Genomic DNA, 18114 nt, shown 5'->3' with positions numbered 1-18114 from the left:
GACTTCAAATTTTAAACTTAAGCTTTCCTTATATGTCTAGATAATGTATTAAAATTTCATAAAGATCCGCCGCCGTTTTCTTGCCGACCGCCGACTGCGGCGGCTGGCAGCTGCCAAGTACAGCTGCGGCCGCTGAAATTTATATTTTGATATTTTAAATATAAAATTTACATAAAAATAAACATTTTCTGCAAAAAAATTGTTCTTCTAGCTTTAAAAATAAAAAAATTACAGCCGTTTGAAATTTTTAAGTAAAAAAGGACCTAAAAACAAAGGTTGTTAAATAAAAGGGTGAAGGAGGCGAAAATTGACTTAGACTTATAAAATGTCGGAAATTCATCATAACATAGGGGACTTGCACAAAATTTTTTAGCCCTCTAGCTTTAATAGGAAGTGAGATAATAAGGGGGGGCGTTGAACGCCCCCCCCCCCTACGACTGATTAAGGTGCGGCAAGGGGCCCGACTGTTAAGGGTTAATATTGGGGATAGATGCAAATACTGAAAAATCTTATAAAACCCAACCAAAAATATTTCCTATATTCATGAAGATTACCTAAAGTTCATGATTAGAATTTATATGAATGAGAGAAAATTGGAATTATGCAGAAACATCAAGCATAATTTTTTTTTGTTTCCCAAATTAAACATGTCTTATTTAGGATGGGATGTGATCTTGTTTTGAAGCAAGGAATAAAACAATCATGTGTATACAGTGTCAACTATTGGGGTCATAACATATATGGCCCCATATTGTTTCAGCAAATTTACACTCTTTTTTATTTAACTACTTTCAGGGGTAAATACTAATAATGACTAAAATTATGTTTTTCTTTATAATTTAAATTTGTGTTTAAATTTGAATTTCTACTGATCCAAATTACATTTATTTCATAAAATTTCACTAATTATATCTTGTTCTAACATGTTGACAAACAGACATTAGGAATTATAGACTTGCTTTTAAACACATAAGATAAGGAAAAGATGTCTAAAGAGAACCCCCCAACCCCCTACTTATTTTCAAATAAATCCAATATTAGAGGGGGGGTGGCCCGGGGGGGAATATTTTTTATCTATGCCTAGCCCATACAGCTGCAGTGCCTTTAATGCCCTAACCCTGCGGGGCTAAGTACCTTAAAAATTACCTTACCTAAACATGACCTAAAGAAATAAACAAAAAAATTTTTTTTTAAATGGGGGGTGTTTGATGTTCACCATGCCATGTTAAGGGAAAATGCACGTGTGTGTGTGTGTCTACTTTAAGCTTGTTTTTTTTTCAAGCATATGTTTAAATAGAGATTTGTTGGAGTAGTTTATTTAAAAAAATTTATTTTAACTTATATTTCAATAAAAAAAAACGTACAAAATTTAGGTCAAAAACATGTTTTGGATTTAACATGTAGTTCACAAATAACTCTAAGAGGTCGACCAATTTTTTCTGTAGGTCAACCTATACAATTACAACCAACAAATACCTTTATGAAATAGGTCAACCAAAATATTTCAGAGGTATATTATGAACATTTCCACGAAAAGCTGTCTATAATATGATGCTATAAATAACTCTTCCTATATAAATTTTTAGTTTGATAGGAAAGTATATGAGTTAAGTTCCCTAATAAAATATCTCTAAAATAATATGTCTATTCAAAGATGCTCTGATCATATGTTTTAGTGTTTATTTCTCAGTTATTAAAAACTAGCTTTCTTAGAATGTGTAAACTAGGATTTTGTTAAGTCTATTTCAGGGGGAGGGGTGGGGTGTTGCTCAATAAACAATCCACCCTTAATGTTTTTGCCTAGAAATTTAATTTTATGAAAGATGGAGTTACAAATTTTTCTGATTGTGCTATTTTTTAATAAAAATAGTTATAAACCTCCTACCCACATTGAAGGGAAGGGACATTGTTCTATTAATTACACTAGTCCCTAAAGTCATATCATAACGTTTTCTTATTCATTGGCTTAACAACTTTGGGGACTTTTATTAAATTAAATTCCAACCATAAATTGTAATCTACAGAAGGGGTAATTTTGTGTGTTATTATTGAGGATGTATATTAATATACCGTTTATTGTCTTATCCCTTTAGATCCCTGGATATTTTTACAATTTCCCATACCTGTAATATATTTCAGAAGAATTGCACAATGAAACAGTTTCACCCACTTTGGGTTAACATAATATGCTTACTCTTGTACCAAGGTTTGTATCATAAAAATTTTCATCTTTTATAACTTAAATTTAAATGAGGGGAGGTCGATTACCCTGTGAATGAATAGAGACTTAATATATCACCACTCTCCCCACCCAATCTAAGTGGCCCTAGAGTTTTATACAGGGCATATCCACTAGTTAAAATATATAATATGAAAATTTTGACCTTATGATAATATTTAGTGTCCTGTCAAGAGTATCTGCATTATTATGGAACAGTTACAGTAAAAGCAGGTATTATAAATTCATGTATCAAAAGAGGTAGTTGCATGAAATGCATTTGAACTTATATTTATAAATATATATATAATTTTCCTGTTTAATTGTTTAAGCTATATTTGTAAGGCATTCGTATGAATTTCAATTTTCTGCTATGTATAAGTCTAAAAGACATCAAGGCTTAAAAATCGTTCTCTTGTCAATGTATGCAACTTAAACAGGCATTTTATTTTCACTATATCATCAAAAACGACTTTCTAACTCATAAACCACCAACTAAAAGATATTTTTATTTTATTTTTCTTATTACTAACCCATGATTATCATATTCTAATCCTACTTTGTAAACACAGTGGTTCATTCATTCAGAGAATTGACATGTTTAGGTGAAATGAACACATTTGAATGTATAGTTGATAATAATGATGGAAATCATTACTGGACACTCGGAGAAAGGTAACCACATACAACTAGTTAAATCATTTGCAAAGCTACTATATAATTCAAAATGTCAATTTGTCTGTCTATAGAAATTGTCTATTCATAAAAAGTTTTTTTTGTAATGATTATTTGTACTAATGAATTCTTGGTATGTAAGTCCGTCAAGCAACAAAAAGACATATTATACACATTTATTTATATGGTTGGATAGGTGCAGATACCTCCCCCCGCCCCTTTTCCAATTTTAAAAAGTGAGAGAGAAAAATAGCGTATAGTTCCTCTTGTGGTAATGCTTCTTAAGAGGAGTTTCTTTGTAATTTCACAGTAGCTTTTCTCTTATTTCTAAAACCTGCGGGGGCCTCTAACCCTGCAGAGCCCTTCTGGGCAATTACCTTACCTAATATAACCTAACCTAAACAAACATAAAATAATGAAAGCCATTGCGAAAATACGACAAAATGCCTCTTTTGCTTTACATAGTTGATACATGGTTCATGCTTCAAATGACAGACTCACAGATGAAATCAAACTCGAACAACTTGTTGATATAATTAATTTTCCTAGGAATTATTCAGCAGAATTGAAGGATGATGGGACAGAAAAGTTGATGATTATACACTTCATATTTACTCTTCAAGATGATGGCCAGGAATTGAGGTCATTTTTGTTTGTTAGAAAAAATAAAATTAAAGTACATTTTATAAACATATTTTTTACAAAATTTTCATTTAAGGTAAGATGAAGAGCCAATATCTAAAAATATCTTTTTTTAGATGCTGGAAAGATGAAAATTTTGATTTTATACAGATATCTGTCCTTGAGCAGGTTTATTAAATATTCATTTTTTCTTGTTACAAATGTTACCAAATATTACCTAACTATAGATATTGTCAATTGTGTTAGTAACCAATAATTTATCTTCTTAATAGTCTTTTATGTATATGCATGTAAAAGATGTGTATAATGTGTGAAGTGTATGAGTATATTTTTAAAATGGATACTTTTTATCTAACTTTTTTGCTTTTTTACTTTTTATGGGATCATTGCAAAATTTGACGATTTTCATTTATCATTAAAAAGTTTGTGCTTAATAAAGATAACTAGATTATGCCTCTAGGGGCACTTGAGAAGGGGAGAGTCAAGTTTGATAACATAATTTATTATTTTAGATTTTTAAAGAAAAAGAAAAAAAAATTGGGGGGGGGGGAATATTTTGGAGGGTATTTTTCTTCTAGAGGCGATTTCTCTGGGGAGGGTACCCTTACCCAAAATAGTTGTAACCTTCCCTGGACCTATGAAAAGCTATCCTGTTAAGGAGAACAGATCAGCTTAACGGTTAGCAAGATCCTTCAGTACAAACACACATAGACAAACAGACATCTGGTTACTTTAGAATAAGGATTGAATAGTTGCTTTTATCTATTGCATCATATTTTAAACAGCTTTCAATAACAGCTATAAAAATGTACCAATTATAAGCTTTTGTTCCAGATGCCAATGGCACAGGCTAAAAAAATGGTTTTAATATTGTGATTGTACATTTTTATATTCATAGAAAACTGGATATAATACAATGCATGGTTTTTCAGTGTGTTTGAGATTTGCTTCTTATCTACTGGATATTAATTGGTTTCAAAGCCATAATGGAAATAAAAATTTAGACTTCACCTGGGTTGAGACTTGATGATGGCTTAGTATATGCTGGACAAATTCTGAATGGTAAACCTCATGGCTATGGACAAATAATCAAGAGTTCAGGAGAAAAGTACTCTGCTGTTTTTAAAAATGGAGTTGTAACAGGTATATTTCCTATTATTTTTAAGTTTTACATTTCTTAGCTCAGGTTAGCTCCCCAGAGTTGTATTTATTGCTATGATAAGGTTTAGATATCTTGCAGGAACTGGGGGGTTCAGGTAGTTAGTACATGTCAAGTGGAATTTAATAAATATAAGTTTTGGTGGACCATATTCTAATAAATATTGGTTTACTAAAAGATTTTTGATGGAGCCATTTCATCATTTGGAGATAATCTAGGAAATTATTTATTAAAACAACAGTTAAGAATCATTTTCCAGTATAAATATAATAATTTAATTTCTTTTAAATCTTAGGTTCTCTGATTAATGATGTATCTGAAAACTGTACAAGGTGATAAGTTTTATATTTAAAGATATGCTAAAAAATGATAGGACAAATAGATATTAGCTTTGTGTAGATATATGAACCAACCTTTGTAAAAAAGGTAATAATCAGTAAAAGCTTCATTGTGCTTCCTAGAATTTTCTCTATGAACCAGATTAAAGATAATTAAAGTAGTTATTAAAATACTTTTATTTCAATATCAATAACAACAGATTGTCACAGCCAATTGTTGGCAAAAACTGCTGTATCTGTAAAGTAGTTCTGGAAAAAGATAGTGGTTGATATTTCAATAAAACATATTTGTGCTATTTGAAAAGAAAAAAACTCTACCTTCCACACTCCTAAAATGAGAGGCAAAGAAGATTAGTAGGGTCTACCTTATTTTTTGCAGATAGAACAGTGTATTTCTTGCAGGCTCCCTTTAAGTTAGACATTTATTTTAGGTCCAACACAACTTTGTTGTCTGATGGAAAAGTTATGTATATGTTTATGGATGAACATGGATATGGTCGGAGGTAAAGTGAATGTTGCAAATAAAGAGTGTAACATACATATCATTTTTATTGTGATTTTAGCTAATTATTTTTATATGACCACTGGGCCCAGACTTTAGCAACATATAGCACATCAGCTTGTTGTTGGGAAGGTTCAAAACTTGGCACATTATTTTGTCATAACCAATTTAATAATTTAGTTCCTAATGCAGACACATGACATAAATAGTTGGAGTAGGAAGAATGCCTTGGCCAAGAACGGGCGTAACTTAATACCATGCACAGACAAAGGTCATGTAATTAAAGGGTTGGTTGCCTAAAGGGAGTATGACCATATTATCATTCATAGCTATTGAGCAAGATAAAATCAAATTTTAAAAGTTTGTAAACCCCTTTCATTATAATTTGACATTTGTTTAATACAAAAAAATTTGATTTAGTTATTCAGATGAGGAAAAAACATTTGTTAAAAAGCAAATGGAAATTATAGAAGCTCTCTCACTTCAAGGTCTTGTTTTTTCTTCACTGATGAAGAATTATAATTTTAGATTGTAATCATAAACATAGTTTAGATTGTATTTATTTACTTCATAATTGCCTTAATTCTTACAATTTGCCAAATTTAAATTTAAATTTTAGACACAATTAAGTTTGTAGAAGTGGAGGATATGAAAGACTGCGGCAACTGCTTGTTTTTTGACAAAAAAGATACATCAACAAAGTGTCCTGGAAGAAAAAGTAAGTAGATGGATGGAATCAGTTAATTTAAAAATTAAACTTTCCAAATTATTTAAGAAATCAAGTCATACACAGAAAATATCAGAACACTCACAAATGTGCAACAAATACTTTTTGGGTCAAACTTAAAACTTTTAAGGGACAAATATGCAAAGTGTTCTGGATGGAGTAAGTTTTCAAAAATTAAAATTTCAAAATTTGCATAAATTGAGAGAGATATATAATCTAACATATTGTGACAAGCACTATTTCATAAAAACTTTAAAAGGAACAAAATACAAGTAGGGTTTAGGTTACTCTAGGATTTTCAAATTTCTTTCTAGGTTACATATAGTCTAGCTAGGTTACAATATAGAATTTGTTGCAAACAAACAAAGTTTAACCTCTTCAATTGGTTAACTGCCATGATTGGAACAAAAATATTTATATTCTTCAATAAAAAACAATTGTGTCTGCATACTTGTAAATTCTAAAGTGTGTAATATAATTTATGTAGAACTGGAATGTGAATGTAAAATTAGTTTTTTTCTTTTGCCTTTCTAATTTAATCATGTGCATATCCCAACTATGGTCTTTTATAAAAATGTCCAACAGTGAACCACCCTAATATATTCTTTATTTGACTGAGATGGCCTTTTATAATATTTAATTATATAAACATTTGTTTCACCTAGATAGATTTTTGTCCAACATTAATTTTCCTAATAAAAATAGTCTTTAAATATTTGAATAAATCTCCTAATTAAAAAAAGAAAGGGCATTCAACTTTAGAGATGTCCCTCTAGTATGTTTGTCCTCTCCTAAATTTGTCATTGTACTAACATATCTTTTATAAATATATTATTTTAGGTCAATGTAATGCATCTATGTCACTTGGACACCCAGCCTGTTTTCAGTCCAATGGTGATTTTTTAAACTTTAAAAAAATCATGTTTTTTAATAAAGTTGTTTTAAGATTATTATTTTAAATGATATTTAAATTGTACTGATAAAATCTTTTAATTCTAAATTAATTTAAATGTCAGGACCTTCAATGTTTCAAGAACTTCTAAAGGTTATAGAACTTGGACCAAATCAAATAAGGTATTTTTTATTAAGGAGTCCATAACAATATTATTATTATTGGCTATTTGACATTCATGTTCAAAGTTTTGTTATTAGAAGTAAAATTTATTGAATAAAGAAAGCAACCCAACTCACCACCAAGATTATATGTCATAAGAAAAACATAATCTATTTTTAAAAAAACATTTATTGGAATAGCTTAGTTTATTGCATTTTTTTATTTATTGGTAGTTGTATTTTGTATTTGTATTTTGAATTTCATAAGGGGTTGAAGTATAAAATGTATAGTATGTACATAGTCCATATTAATTTATTTCCTTACTAAATAATCAATAAATTTATAATAATAAATTCTTAAAATATTGAGAAATGAAAGTACAATTGAAAGTGCTGGAAGTGATGGAAATAACTTTGGACAAGATGAGTTTCAGGACTATGAAGATCTATTGTTAGGTTATTACTAATAAATTATTTTTAATGAATATTAAAAATCATATATTTGTTATCAATTATCTTATACTTTTGTTTAAACTAGCTGCATAAATCATAAATGATAATCATAATTAGATAGAGTTTTTTTTTTAATTCAAATAAAAAGTAATTACATTTTTCACCTAGAATATATAATTAAGAATGTAAGATATAGACAGTAGGATTTTTTTTTATTTAAAAAAACATGAATAATTACAATTATTTGATTAATGCAATAATTTATTTTTCAAATGTTGGTGAAATAAAGTTTTGCTTCTATTTAGCTCATTGAATTACCAAAACAAAAATACATTATTTTTATTCTAGGACTCCTACAAGCCAATTTAAATATCCTTGTAGATTTAATAATTGTTTACTTTTAATTTAATAAAAAAACCCTGTATGATTATATTGAAATTTTATTGAGAGTAAATGTATTGCAAAAATTTATGTAATAAAAAAACTAATGAATAAGCCACTATCCAATAATTTATAGTTTTAATGAAACAGGTGATGTTGATTATGATTCTGGTTATAGTGCTGTCAGGTAAAATAAATAACAGAGAATTTAATATTATGGGGTTTAGGTTTGTTTTGGGCCTTCACTTTAGATGTGTTACAGTTACAAAATTTTCTGACTTTTTAATACCACTATTTTTTTTATCAAAATCTCAGTATCTTTTTTATAGTAATACAAGTTACAGATGGTATAATGGCACTATACCATTCCTATTTATGGATGAATGGGACTATGGAAGGAGGTAAAATATAAACCAGATAATTAAAAATATAGTGAGATTTAGTAGTAGATTTAGTAGTAGATTTATTTTCCAATATAATAAAAAAAAGACAATAAAATAATTTCATATTTGTGTTGCTTCTGTATTTACATTGGCAGCTAAGATGTCGAGTAAGCGGTGTTGTCTCTAGCTGTTGAACTTACTTAGTATAACAACAATTTGGAAATAAACACATTTTCTAAGCATCATTAGTTATATAGAGCATCAAGATAAGTTCCATCAGCAATAATAATAACCCTTAAAGTGATTAAGAATTAATTTTTTCAAAATGTATTTTCATTTACCTTTTCTTATTTTTTAAGTAATTTCCATAGAATAATGCCTTAAAAGTTCAATTAAGTTAGAAATAATTCTGTTTAAAATGCCGAGCTTATTTGCACATAAAGTTCACATTAAAATCTGTGCAACAATTAAACTATGAAATAATAAGCCATTTCTTCGCTCACAGATAAAAACAAAAAAATCAATACTTAGGAAATATTTTTGTAATACATCTCTATTAATATTTGTCTTCGAACTTTTTTTAAAATGTAATGAAAAAAGTTTGGTTTATTTAAAAAAAACATTAACCGAATTTCGGGAAGGTTTGAGCCGGTATAAAGACAATAGAAAAATTGTTTAAATTGTTTAAAAAATTGCTATATACTTCAGCAAAAAATTCAATAATCTTATTAAAGTTTTCCATAAAAATAAACATTATTTTTTTTATTCCAATGAATAGTTATTGTAATTCATCACACACACACACACATACCCCACCTATCTTGCCACACACACGCACACACACACTATTGTAGTATAACACTAACACACACACACACACTATCGTAGTATAACACTAACACCCACACACACTTAACGCCCCAACCCACGAACCCCCTTGCTACCTAAATAACCAGGGAACTAGAGGCATAAGACAAAGGCCGATAAATTAATGGATATTCACAATGAAAATATACACAAAATTACCCATTATGTAAACAATATTTAGTGGTTTAAACATTTGGACACTCAAAGTAATAAACCAACCAATTAAAATTCTATGAAAGTCCCCAAAGTCAACTAACAAAATGACATTAACTATGGGAACTGAAGTAATAAACAGTCAAATATCCATTTCCTCCCTGCATACATCTACATAGGGAGGGTGAGTTTTAAATGAAAAGATTTAACAATATCCTATTTTATAAAGTTGTAAGCTTTTTTTATCTGTAGAGAAGGGACCGCTGAAACAATATGGTTCACTTTTACAGTGAAGCTTCTTATAGATTTGGGAAAGGTTTTAGGCTATTTTATTTTTATTAAAAAAGTCGTTCATTGGTTTTAAGCTATTTTATGCCCTTTTATATCCCTTTGAATATCCCTAGATATGTTAATGTCGAATGGGTTAGTTGCACTTGGACTGAACAGTCAACTTGTCAACTCAAGGCCAGACTCTTGGTCACCTCATACCCGTGGTACAGTACATTACAGACAACCAACTCTTTGTGATGCACGACCTTTGTCTGAGAAGTCCTAACTGTGCATGGTAACGAGTTGCGCCCAATTTGGGCCAAGGCATTCCCCCTACTCTAACTATTTACGTCGCGCATTTGACATAGTAGCAGTGGGAACCATTTTTAACGTCTTTAGTTTTTGACGCGGTGTCGGACCGAGATTCGAACCTATCACCTTCCCGACGACGAGCGAAAGCGCTACGTGTTGAGCCACGTGTTGAGATACTAGAGACGCAGTTGCTTGTGGATTAAATAGAAATTAGAAAAATATAAATTTAGATTTGGTTTCTTTTTATACATTAAATAATATTTATTTAACAACTAACCCCCCAGGTAAAATATGAATGTGTGAGAAAGAAGAGAAACAGAGAGAGAGGGAGAGAGAGAGAGAGAGAGATATATATATATATACACGGTGTTTCAGAAAAAACTGCGTTTTCCGTTTTTATGACACAACTAGAAGGAATACAGAAAAAACGATTATATGTCCTTATTCTCTGTAAAAAAGTACATCAAATTTATAACAGGTGTTTTTCATTATCTCTAAAAATATGGCCTCTATGATAGGTACATAGTTTCCAAAAATGCTTTATGTGAAAAATGTTGTGCAAGAAAAGTTAAAATAACTCTTTTATTATGTATAAAAAAAATGTAGAATTTCAATATTAATTTAGAAAAAGGTATAAGAAAAGTACCTTAATGAGTTTTAAAGGTGAAATGCTTTTTAGCTCCTCACAAAAGCATTTTTAAGAAACTGCAATTTGTCATTTTTTCACATTTCTTGATTGTGATGCATTTGCAGTAAAAGAATCTTCTTTAATAACATAGGTTATAGTAAAAAGAAAAAAACTCCTTTTTATTATCTCTAAAGACAAAAAAGTTATTGAAGTTTGAATTTTTTTTATTAAAGCATTTAATTACAAATTATGGATAAATTATGAGTTTATATCTTAACCTGTCAATCAAATTAAAGGATTATAGGAATAAATGAGGGGTGGTGATTTACGAACATGAGCAATTTTTAAGGTCATGTTTCTTAAGTATACAAAAAGAAAAACTGAATATTTGTTTTCAGTGAGGGAATTTTAAATTTGAAATATTTATGCTTTAAAATGCAACGTTATTTTCAGAGATATTAAAAAACACCTGTAACAATTTCGATGCATATTTTTATAGAGAATATTGACATATAATTATTTTTTTTGTACTCCTAATGGTTGTTTCCCAAATTTGGAAAACGCAGTTTTTTTTTAAACGCCCTGTATATATATATATATATATATAGAGAGAGAGAGAGAGAGGTAACGCAAATACTGAGACAGTAAAATATATTTTAAATTTTGACCTTTAACTAATTTTAGTTTTTGGATTTTTTATAATTAAAAGGATTGTCAAGTGTGTTACTATTAAATGATAAATAAAAGAAACACACAATGTTTTATCGATTTTGAATGCAATTCTCTATAAATGATTACAGTTGTTTGTATTTAATGCATTTATTATTTAATTTTGTCGGTCGTGGTGTCCGGTCAAAGTCGGTTGGGTAGCAAAAAAAATTAGAAAAAATTCTAAATAAATCTTAATTTCTACATTATGACTTTTGTGTATAAGGTAGAAACCTAAAATTTTTTTGGTGAATACTTAAATATTAATGTACATCTGAGAAAAGTGGTGTTATGACCGTATGACCGCTCCCTGACCAACTTTATGACCGATTTTTGTCCGGCTTTTACTACAGACATATATCATGAATATTGTGGCTTCTATTACAGCTAGAGACCTATAATTTTTTTGGTAAATCCTTGAGCAATAATAAACAGATAAAATATTAATTTGTGCCGTCAACTGCCGTTTTACCGCCGTAACCGCCGAAAATTTAGCGGCTGGCTGCTAAAAAGCGGCTAAGGAGCGGTCTGACTGCTATGACTAGAAAAAGTAATTTTCTCTAAAAATACACATGAGCCACCAGAAATAAAATTTACCTCTTTATCTGTACCAGGAGCCAAGATAGAGGGGGGGGGGGGGGCTCTTGGAATAAATTTGTTATATACAGCTCTAAAAATTTAGCAGCTGGCTGCTAAAAAGCGGCTAAGGAGCGGTCTGACTGCTATGACTAGAAAAAGTAATTTTCTCTAAAAATACACATGAACCACCAGAAATAAATTTTACGTCTTTATCTGTACCAGGAGCCGAGATAGCCCCCCCATGATCTATTAAGGTGGGAATTGGGGCCCGATCTGTAAGGGTTAAGAGGCATGCACCTTTCCACATCAGAAATTGATTAAAGCACCTATTTTTCTTATTAACCCTTACAGATCGGGGAGGGGTTGGCTCCAAGAGCCCCCCCCTTCTTTTTGTTTTTTCAATCTCATTTTTTTGTAGGTAAGATGGAGAGCTGTAACTTCATGACTTTTTAAGTTTAGTAATTATATGTTGGCAAGAGTTGATTTTATTAGGATATCTGGTCTGTGTCCAGTCAAAGTCAGTTGGGTACCAAAAAAAATTAGAAAAAATTCTAAATAAATCTTAATTTCTTCATTATGAATTTTGTGTATAAGGTAGAAACCTAAATACTTAAATATCAATGACCTTCTGAGAAAAGTAGTGTTATGACCGTTTGACTGCCCCCTGACCGACTTTTTGACCAATTTTTGTCCGGCTTTTACTACAGACATATATCATGAATATTGTGGCTTCTTTTTTTTTTGATAAATCCTTGAGCAATAATAATAAAAATATTAATTTGCGCCACCAACTGCCGTTTTACCGCCATAACTGCCAAAAATGGCGGTTTCCGTTATTTGCCATTTTTTGGCAATGATTAGAAAAAGTAATTTTTTTGTTATGAAAAATAAAAGTTCGTCCTAAAATTTGGTCATCCAAGCTGCAAAATTGGCCACTCTACAGCTGTTTTAAAATTTAGCGGCTGGCTGCTAAAAAGCGGCTAAGGAGCGGTCTGACCACTATGACTAGAAAAAGTAATTTTTTTGTTATGAAAAATAAAAGTTCGTCCTAAAATTTGTTCATCCAAGCTGCAAAATTGGCCACTCTACAGCTGTTTTAAAATTTAGCGGCTGGCTGCTAAAAAGCGGCTAAGGAGCGGTCTGACCACTATGACTAGAAAAAGTAATTTTCTCTAAAGATACACATGAACCACCAGAAATAAAATTTACCTCTTTATCTGTACCAGGAGCCAAGATAGAGGGGGGGGGGGGCTATTGGAATAAATTTGTTATATGCATTAAATAAATAATTTAGATTTAATTATTTTATTTTATTAAATTAAACAATTATCTTTGGACGGTACAAGTTAAAAGGTTTTACCCCTCTTTCCTATTGAAGCTAAGGTACTCAGGGGGGTTGAGAGGAAGGGAATAATAATTAGTACATAGTCTTTGAAAAAACTTTGGCCTGGATGTTTAAAGATACTGTGAACATAAATTTTTCTCATCTTAATATCAAATCTTAACATTATCTCATTCATAATATTGACGTGTAGTAAAATAGAACAAACAGTTAAATCTACTAATAATAAGTATTAATCTAATTACATATAAACATATAAAAATAGGTATAATAGTTATTACAACACTTTAATCACTTTAGGTCTGTGCCGGATCGCAGAGCAAATAACCTTGCTCCGAGAAAGTTGACACAAGACTAAAGCTAATATATCAAGTACATATAATGCTCTCAAGGCAGAGAGAAATGTACTTTATATCACATTTCTCCCCGACTTAATATTAAAACATAAATTTCGAAATTGTAACATTACATATTGAATACAAACAAATATGTTATTACATTTTATTTCATAAAATATTTTATAGGTAGCATTGAATGCTTATCAACTACATAATGATTGATCTGTATGACACCTGTCATAATTATTTTTTTTTTTATTCAGATCTGTTGACACCTGTATGTCATATAAGTTTTTTTTCTTTTTTAACTCTTTTATGTTTTTTTTATGTTCTTTTTATTCTTTATGTTTTTTTTTTTTTCATTTTTTTTACATTTCTTTTATACATTGATATATAAAAAAAACATTGATTAACGTATAATCATCAGAGACTATTAATGCCTCGACAAATACTTAAACATTAACACATAATACACATAAATAAAACTATGAATTAACACACATAAAACTATAATTATTATTTTCTTTTCCCAGCTGCTCTTCCCTTCTTGCCAGAATCTTCATTAGTATCCATAGGAATGCTAGCCTCATTATCGATTCCAAGTCTAGGTGTCTCGTCACAAAGGCCATCTTGAGGTAACTTTGCCTCCGGATCTCCAAGCATATGTAAACACAGATAGAGCAAAACGCGCTCTTGTTTGCTTAAAAAACGGCTTTTTCCAACAATTTTTATAAGGTCCAGAGAAAGGAAGAAATTTTCTGGACTATATAAATGTGCATTAAATTGCTTTTTTCTCCCATTATAGCTAAAATTTAACTTTTTCACATAGTTCTTGATTTTTCCTAATGGTTAAGCTGACTTTACTTGCTTTAAACCAAAATGTATAGTTTCTTAGAAATTGATAAAATAAGCAATATTTTTTATTGAAAACCAAATACAATAACAAAGCTAGAAACAGGTTTTTTTATTAGTATCCAATTAACTTTAGATGGCCCATCATTCACCCACCTTTAATTACAAATTTGTAAATAATAAAGACGCAATATTTCTTTATAAACAGTCTGATGAAAGTGTAAACTAATTCTCAAAAGTGGGTTATTTATTGTTCAACACAATAAAAAAGGATATTATTATTTTTAAAAACCTATGAGATTCAACCCTTTGTAGACAGTGAGGTATTTTTTTGTCAATAATACGAATTTAAAATAGGTCTTTATTACCTAATTACTATGTTATAAAAAAACTAATTGGCAATTTTAAAATAAATCCTTAACAGTAAGTAAATTGTTTCAACTACAAACATTATAAGAAACAAAAACGTTCAGATTTTCCCTGTTTTTTCCTTTTTCCCTCCCAAAATACCATAAAATCAAGGCATTACTCCTGGATATTTTTGTTAATAGGACGTTTCTGGTTGATCAGTGTAGTGAAATGTGCTTAGAAAATGTTAGGATTTGATAATCAGATGAGAAATTTTTACATTCACACTCCCTTTAAGTTTGGGAAATTTTATTGTTTTATACTCAGTGAAATAGTTGTATCTTAGGATAAGGCAATAAGTTCTTTCATTTCATATTTTTTTGAGTATTTTTGAGATATTTGGTTACTTTAGCTGTCCTACCCACCTCTCCCTTTATTTTATGGGACTTTAGAATAGTCATTTTTGTTTTACTATTATTGGGGCTTTAGTCACATTATGTGTGTTATTGGGTGCTAAGGGGAAAAGGGGTTTTATTGATTTAAAAAAAATGAATCTTGATAAAATTATTTAAATTTGCAACCTAATCAGTTACCCTCAAGTCCTTGTTTTCTAGTTAGACTAAGTAAGTAAGAACTGCTTAATAGGGGTTAGATATAGGGTGAAAATGCCACCCACTTGATCAATTAAGTACTCTCAGAGGGCCTGATCTTTATGGGTTAAATAACGTGGTAATTTATTTTAACCCTCACAGATTGGGGGGGGGGGGCTCCAGGAGCCCCCCTTTAGTTTTTTCAATCTCATTTTTTTTGTAAGTAAGATGGAGAGCTGTGACCTCATGACTTTTAAGTTTAGTAATTATACGTCGGCAAGAGTTGATTTTATTAGGATATCTGGTCTGTGTTGTTGTGGTGTCCAGTCAAAGTCCATTGGGTAGCACCAAAATTTAAAAAAAATTCTAAATAAATCTTAATTTCCACATTACGACTTTTGTGTATAAGGTAGAAACCTAAAAATTTTTTGGTGAATACTTAGATATCAATGACCTTCTAAGAAAAGTGGTGTTATGACCGGTTTACCGCTCCCTGACCGACTTTCTGACCAATTTTTGTCCGGCTTTTACTACAGACATACACTTTGAATATCGTGGCTTCTATTACAGCTAGAGACCCATAATTTCTTTTAGTAAATCCTTGAGCAACAATGAACAGATAAAAATATTGATTGGCGCCGCCAACCGCCGTTTACCATCGTTTACCGCCGTTTACTGCCGTAACTGTCGTATTTCGTTATTTGCCCTTTTTTGGCAATGATCAGAAAAAGTAATTTTTTGTTATGAAAAAATAAAAGTTTGTCCTTAATTTTGGTCATCCTAGCTGCAAAATTGGCCTCTCTACAGCTGTTTCAAAATTTAGCGGCTGGCTGCTAAAAAGCGGCTAAGGAGAGGTCTGGCCGCTATGACTAGAAGAATAATTTTCTCTGACAATACGCATGAACCACCAGAAAAAAATTTTTATGTCTTTATCTGTAACAGGAGCCAAGATCCCCCCCCCCCTCAATCTATTAAGGTGGGAATTGGGGCCCAATCTGTAAGCATTAAATTTTACATAAATGATTCTCCACATATGGTTAGTTAGTTTTTGTATAAATTGGCCAAAAATTTAATCTTTAAATTAATAAAAGACTTTTGAGATATTATGTATAAGAAAATGTTTATGATTTATAAGCACATAAAACCATCATACCTTTACAGTCTCTAACAGTCTTGATATTTGTTGGCATTGTGTCCTATGCAAATTTTTGTTTGTTAAAATGCTTATTATTTTACTACTTTAGCTTCTAAAAATTAAAAAGAATTTGGCTGTCAACTACTGGCTGTTTTATGGGATAATATTAAAGTAAGCTGCTGTAAAATTTCACCAAGCTAAATTCAATAGTTAGCTGCCAATCATTTCTATAAGCATTTAATAAATAAGTTTACCTTGGACACCCAGTAGAACCATTTGTTTGCATGATTAATTATCTAGGTATACAGATAATGAGAAGAACCTAATAAAGTCACAAATGAAAATAATAGAGGATCAATTACCTAAAGGTAAAATTTTAAATTGCTACTAGAAAGGCAATATAGTCATAATAGTCAAAATATTTATTTTGGTTCCATTGTACTATGTAGCAAATAAGGAAATGATATAGTGTATCAACAATTTGCTATAAAAAAAAAACATTTTATTGACTAACATTAAAGTACGCCATAGTGCATTGTACATTTTTAAATGATTTGGATTGTTTTGTCACATTAGCAAAAACACCAAAGCAATAAATTGTTTTATTTATTTTAATTTTACCTTTTGTTGTTTGAAATATATATTCAAAATGTTCCTATATGATATTTTTATAGAAACCAAATCATAATCATAATGAATATCATGAAAGTTTGTTTAATTTAGGTTGCATACAATTCATTGATAAAGAATTGGAAAACCAGACATTTACACAAGAGTTGAAAATTCACAAAAAGAATAAATATGAATGCTCTGGTTCAATTGGTAATTTTTAACTAAAACAAGCTAGAACTATATGAAAAACTTAATATAGTTTTCTAATACTCTTCAAAATATTAAAAATATATCATATTAATTCAGTTTTATGAAGGAACTAGAAGGAATAATCTTTAAGGTCTGACCTAGGGTCTGGTCTTCTAAAAGATAATTGAATGTCAATTGTATATTTCAACGTATCCTTTATATTGAAAAATTTTAGGTTATAAGGATCCATACAGTAAACTAAATCTTGGAAAACCTGGCTGCTTTGGTGAAGAAGGTTATAACAGATTGTTAACTAAAGTAACAAGTTAGGATAAAACTGGATCTTTAAATAAAGGCTATGGAATTCTTCAAATTACTTTGCATTAGGTCAAAAAGAACCACTGTTGTTATTTTCTTTTAGATAAAATGTTATTCAATAATATCTATCTAAACAAATGATTAAATTACTTTAAACATGATTTCTATTTTTTCTTAGCTTTAAAAATGTTTTTTTTCTTAACTCAAAAGTTAAATGTATATTCTTAGGTAGAATCATATTGCATGAATTGGTGCATGTTCTTGGGTTTGTACATGAGCAAAATAGGTAAAAGTTTTTTTTTTTATTGTAATATTTTATTAATACTAGATTTTTATTGTATA

At 29.9% G+C, this 18114-nt stretch overlaps 2 protein-coding genes across 2 annotated transcripts in view; one reads left to right on the top strand and one right to left on the bottom strand.

The window, feature by feature from the left end:
* Positions 1-18114, bottom strand: part of LOC145332434 (uncharacterized) — a 444908-nt gene that overhangs the window by 267577 nt on the left and 159217 nt on the right. The gene's annotated exons all lie outside the window — the stretch shown is intronic.
* Positions 2140-18114, top strand: part of LOC145331448 (uncharacterized) — a 29786-nt gene continuing 13811 nt past the window's right edge. The window contains exons 1-19 of the mRNA XM_080176096.1: positions 2140-2206; positions 2402-2452; positions 2824-2893; positions 3443-3535; positions 3652-3703; positions 4540-4678; positions 4990-5026; positions 5464-5535; positions 5955-6022; positions 6154-6252; positions 7102-7155; positions 7278-7335; positions 7685-7770; positions 8299-8335; positions 8478-8549; positions 16954-17021; positions 17377-17475; positions 17690-17749; positions 18001-18058. Coding sequence (XP_080032222.1) covers positions 2152-2206; positions 2402-2452; positions 2824-2893; positions 3443-3535; positions 3652-3703; positions 4540-4678; positions 4990-5026; positions 5464-5535; positions 5955-6022; positions 6154-6252; positions 7102-7155; positions 7278-7335; positions 7685-7770; positions 8299-8335; positions 8478-8549; positions 16954-17021; positions 17377-17475; positions 17690-17749; positions 18001-18058 — 1328 coding nt within the window. The 5' untranslated portion in view covers positions 2140-2151. The remainder of the gene's footprint in view (positions 2207-2401; positions 2453-2823; positions 2894-3442; positions 3536-3651; positions 3704-4539; positions 4679-4989; positions 5027-5463; positions 5536-5954; positions 6023-6153; positions 6253-7101; positions 7156-7277; positions 7336-7684; positions 7771-8298; positions 8336-8477; positions 8550-16953; positions 17022-17376; positions 17476-17689; positions 17750-18000; positions 18059-18114) is intronic.

The sequence above is a fragment of the Acartia tonsa genome, chromosome 11, assembly GCF_053477335.1.
Source record: "Acartia tonsa isolate MP-2025a chromosome 11, ASM5347733v1, whole genome shotgun sequence".
Lineage (NCBI taxonomy): Eukaryota > Metazoa > Arthropoda > Copepoda > Calanoida > Acartiidae > Acartia > Acartia tonsa.
The sequence above is the reverse complement of the archived record's forward strand: the minus strand, read 5'-3'. Positions and strand labels throughout refer to the sequence as shown.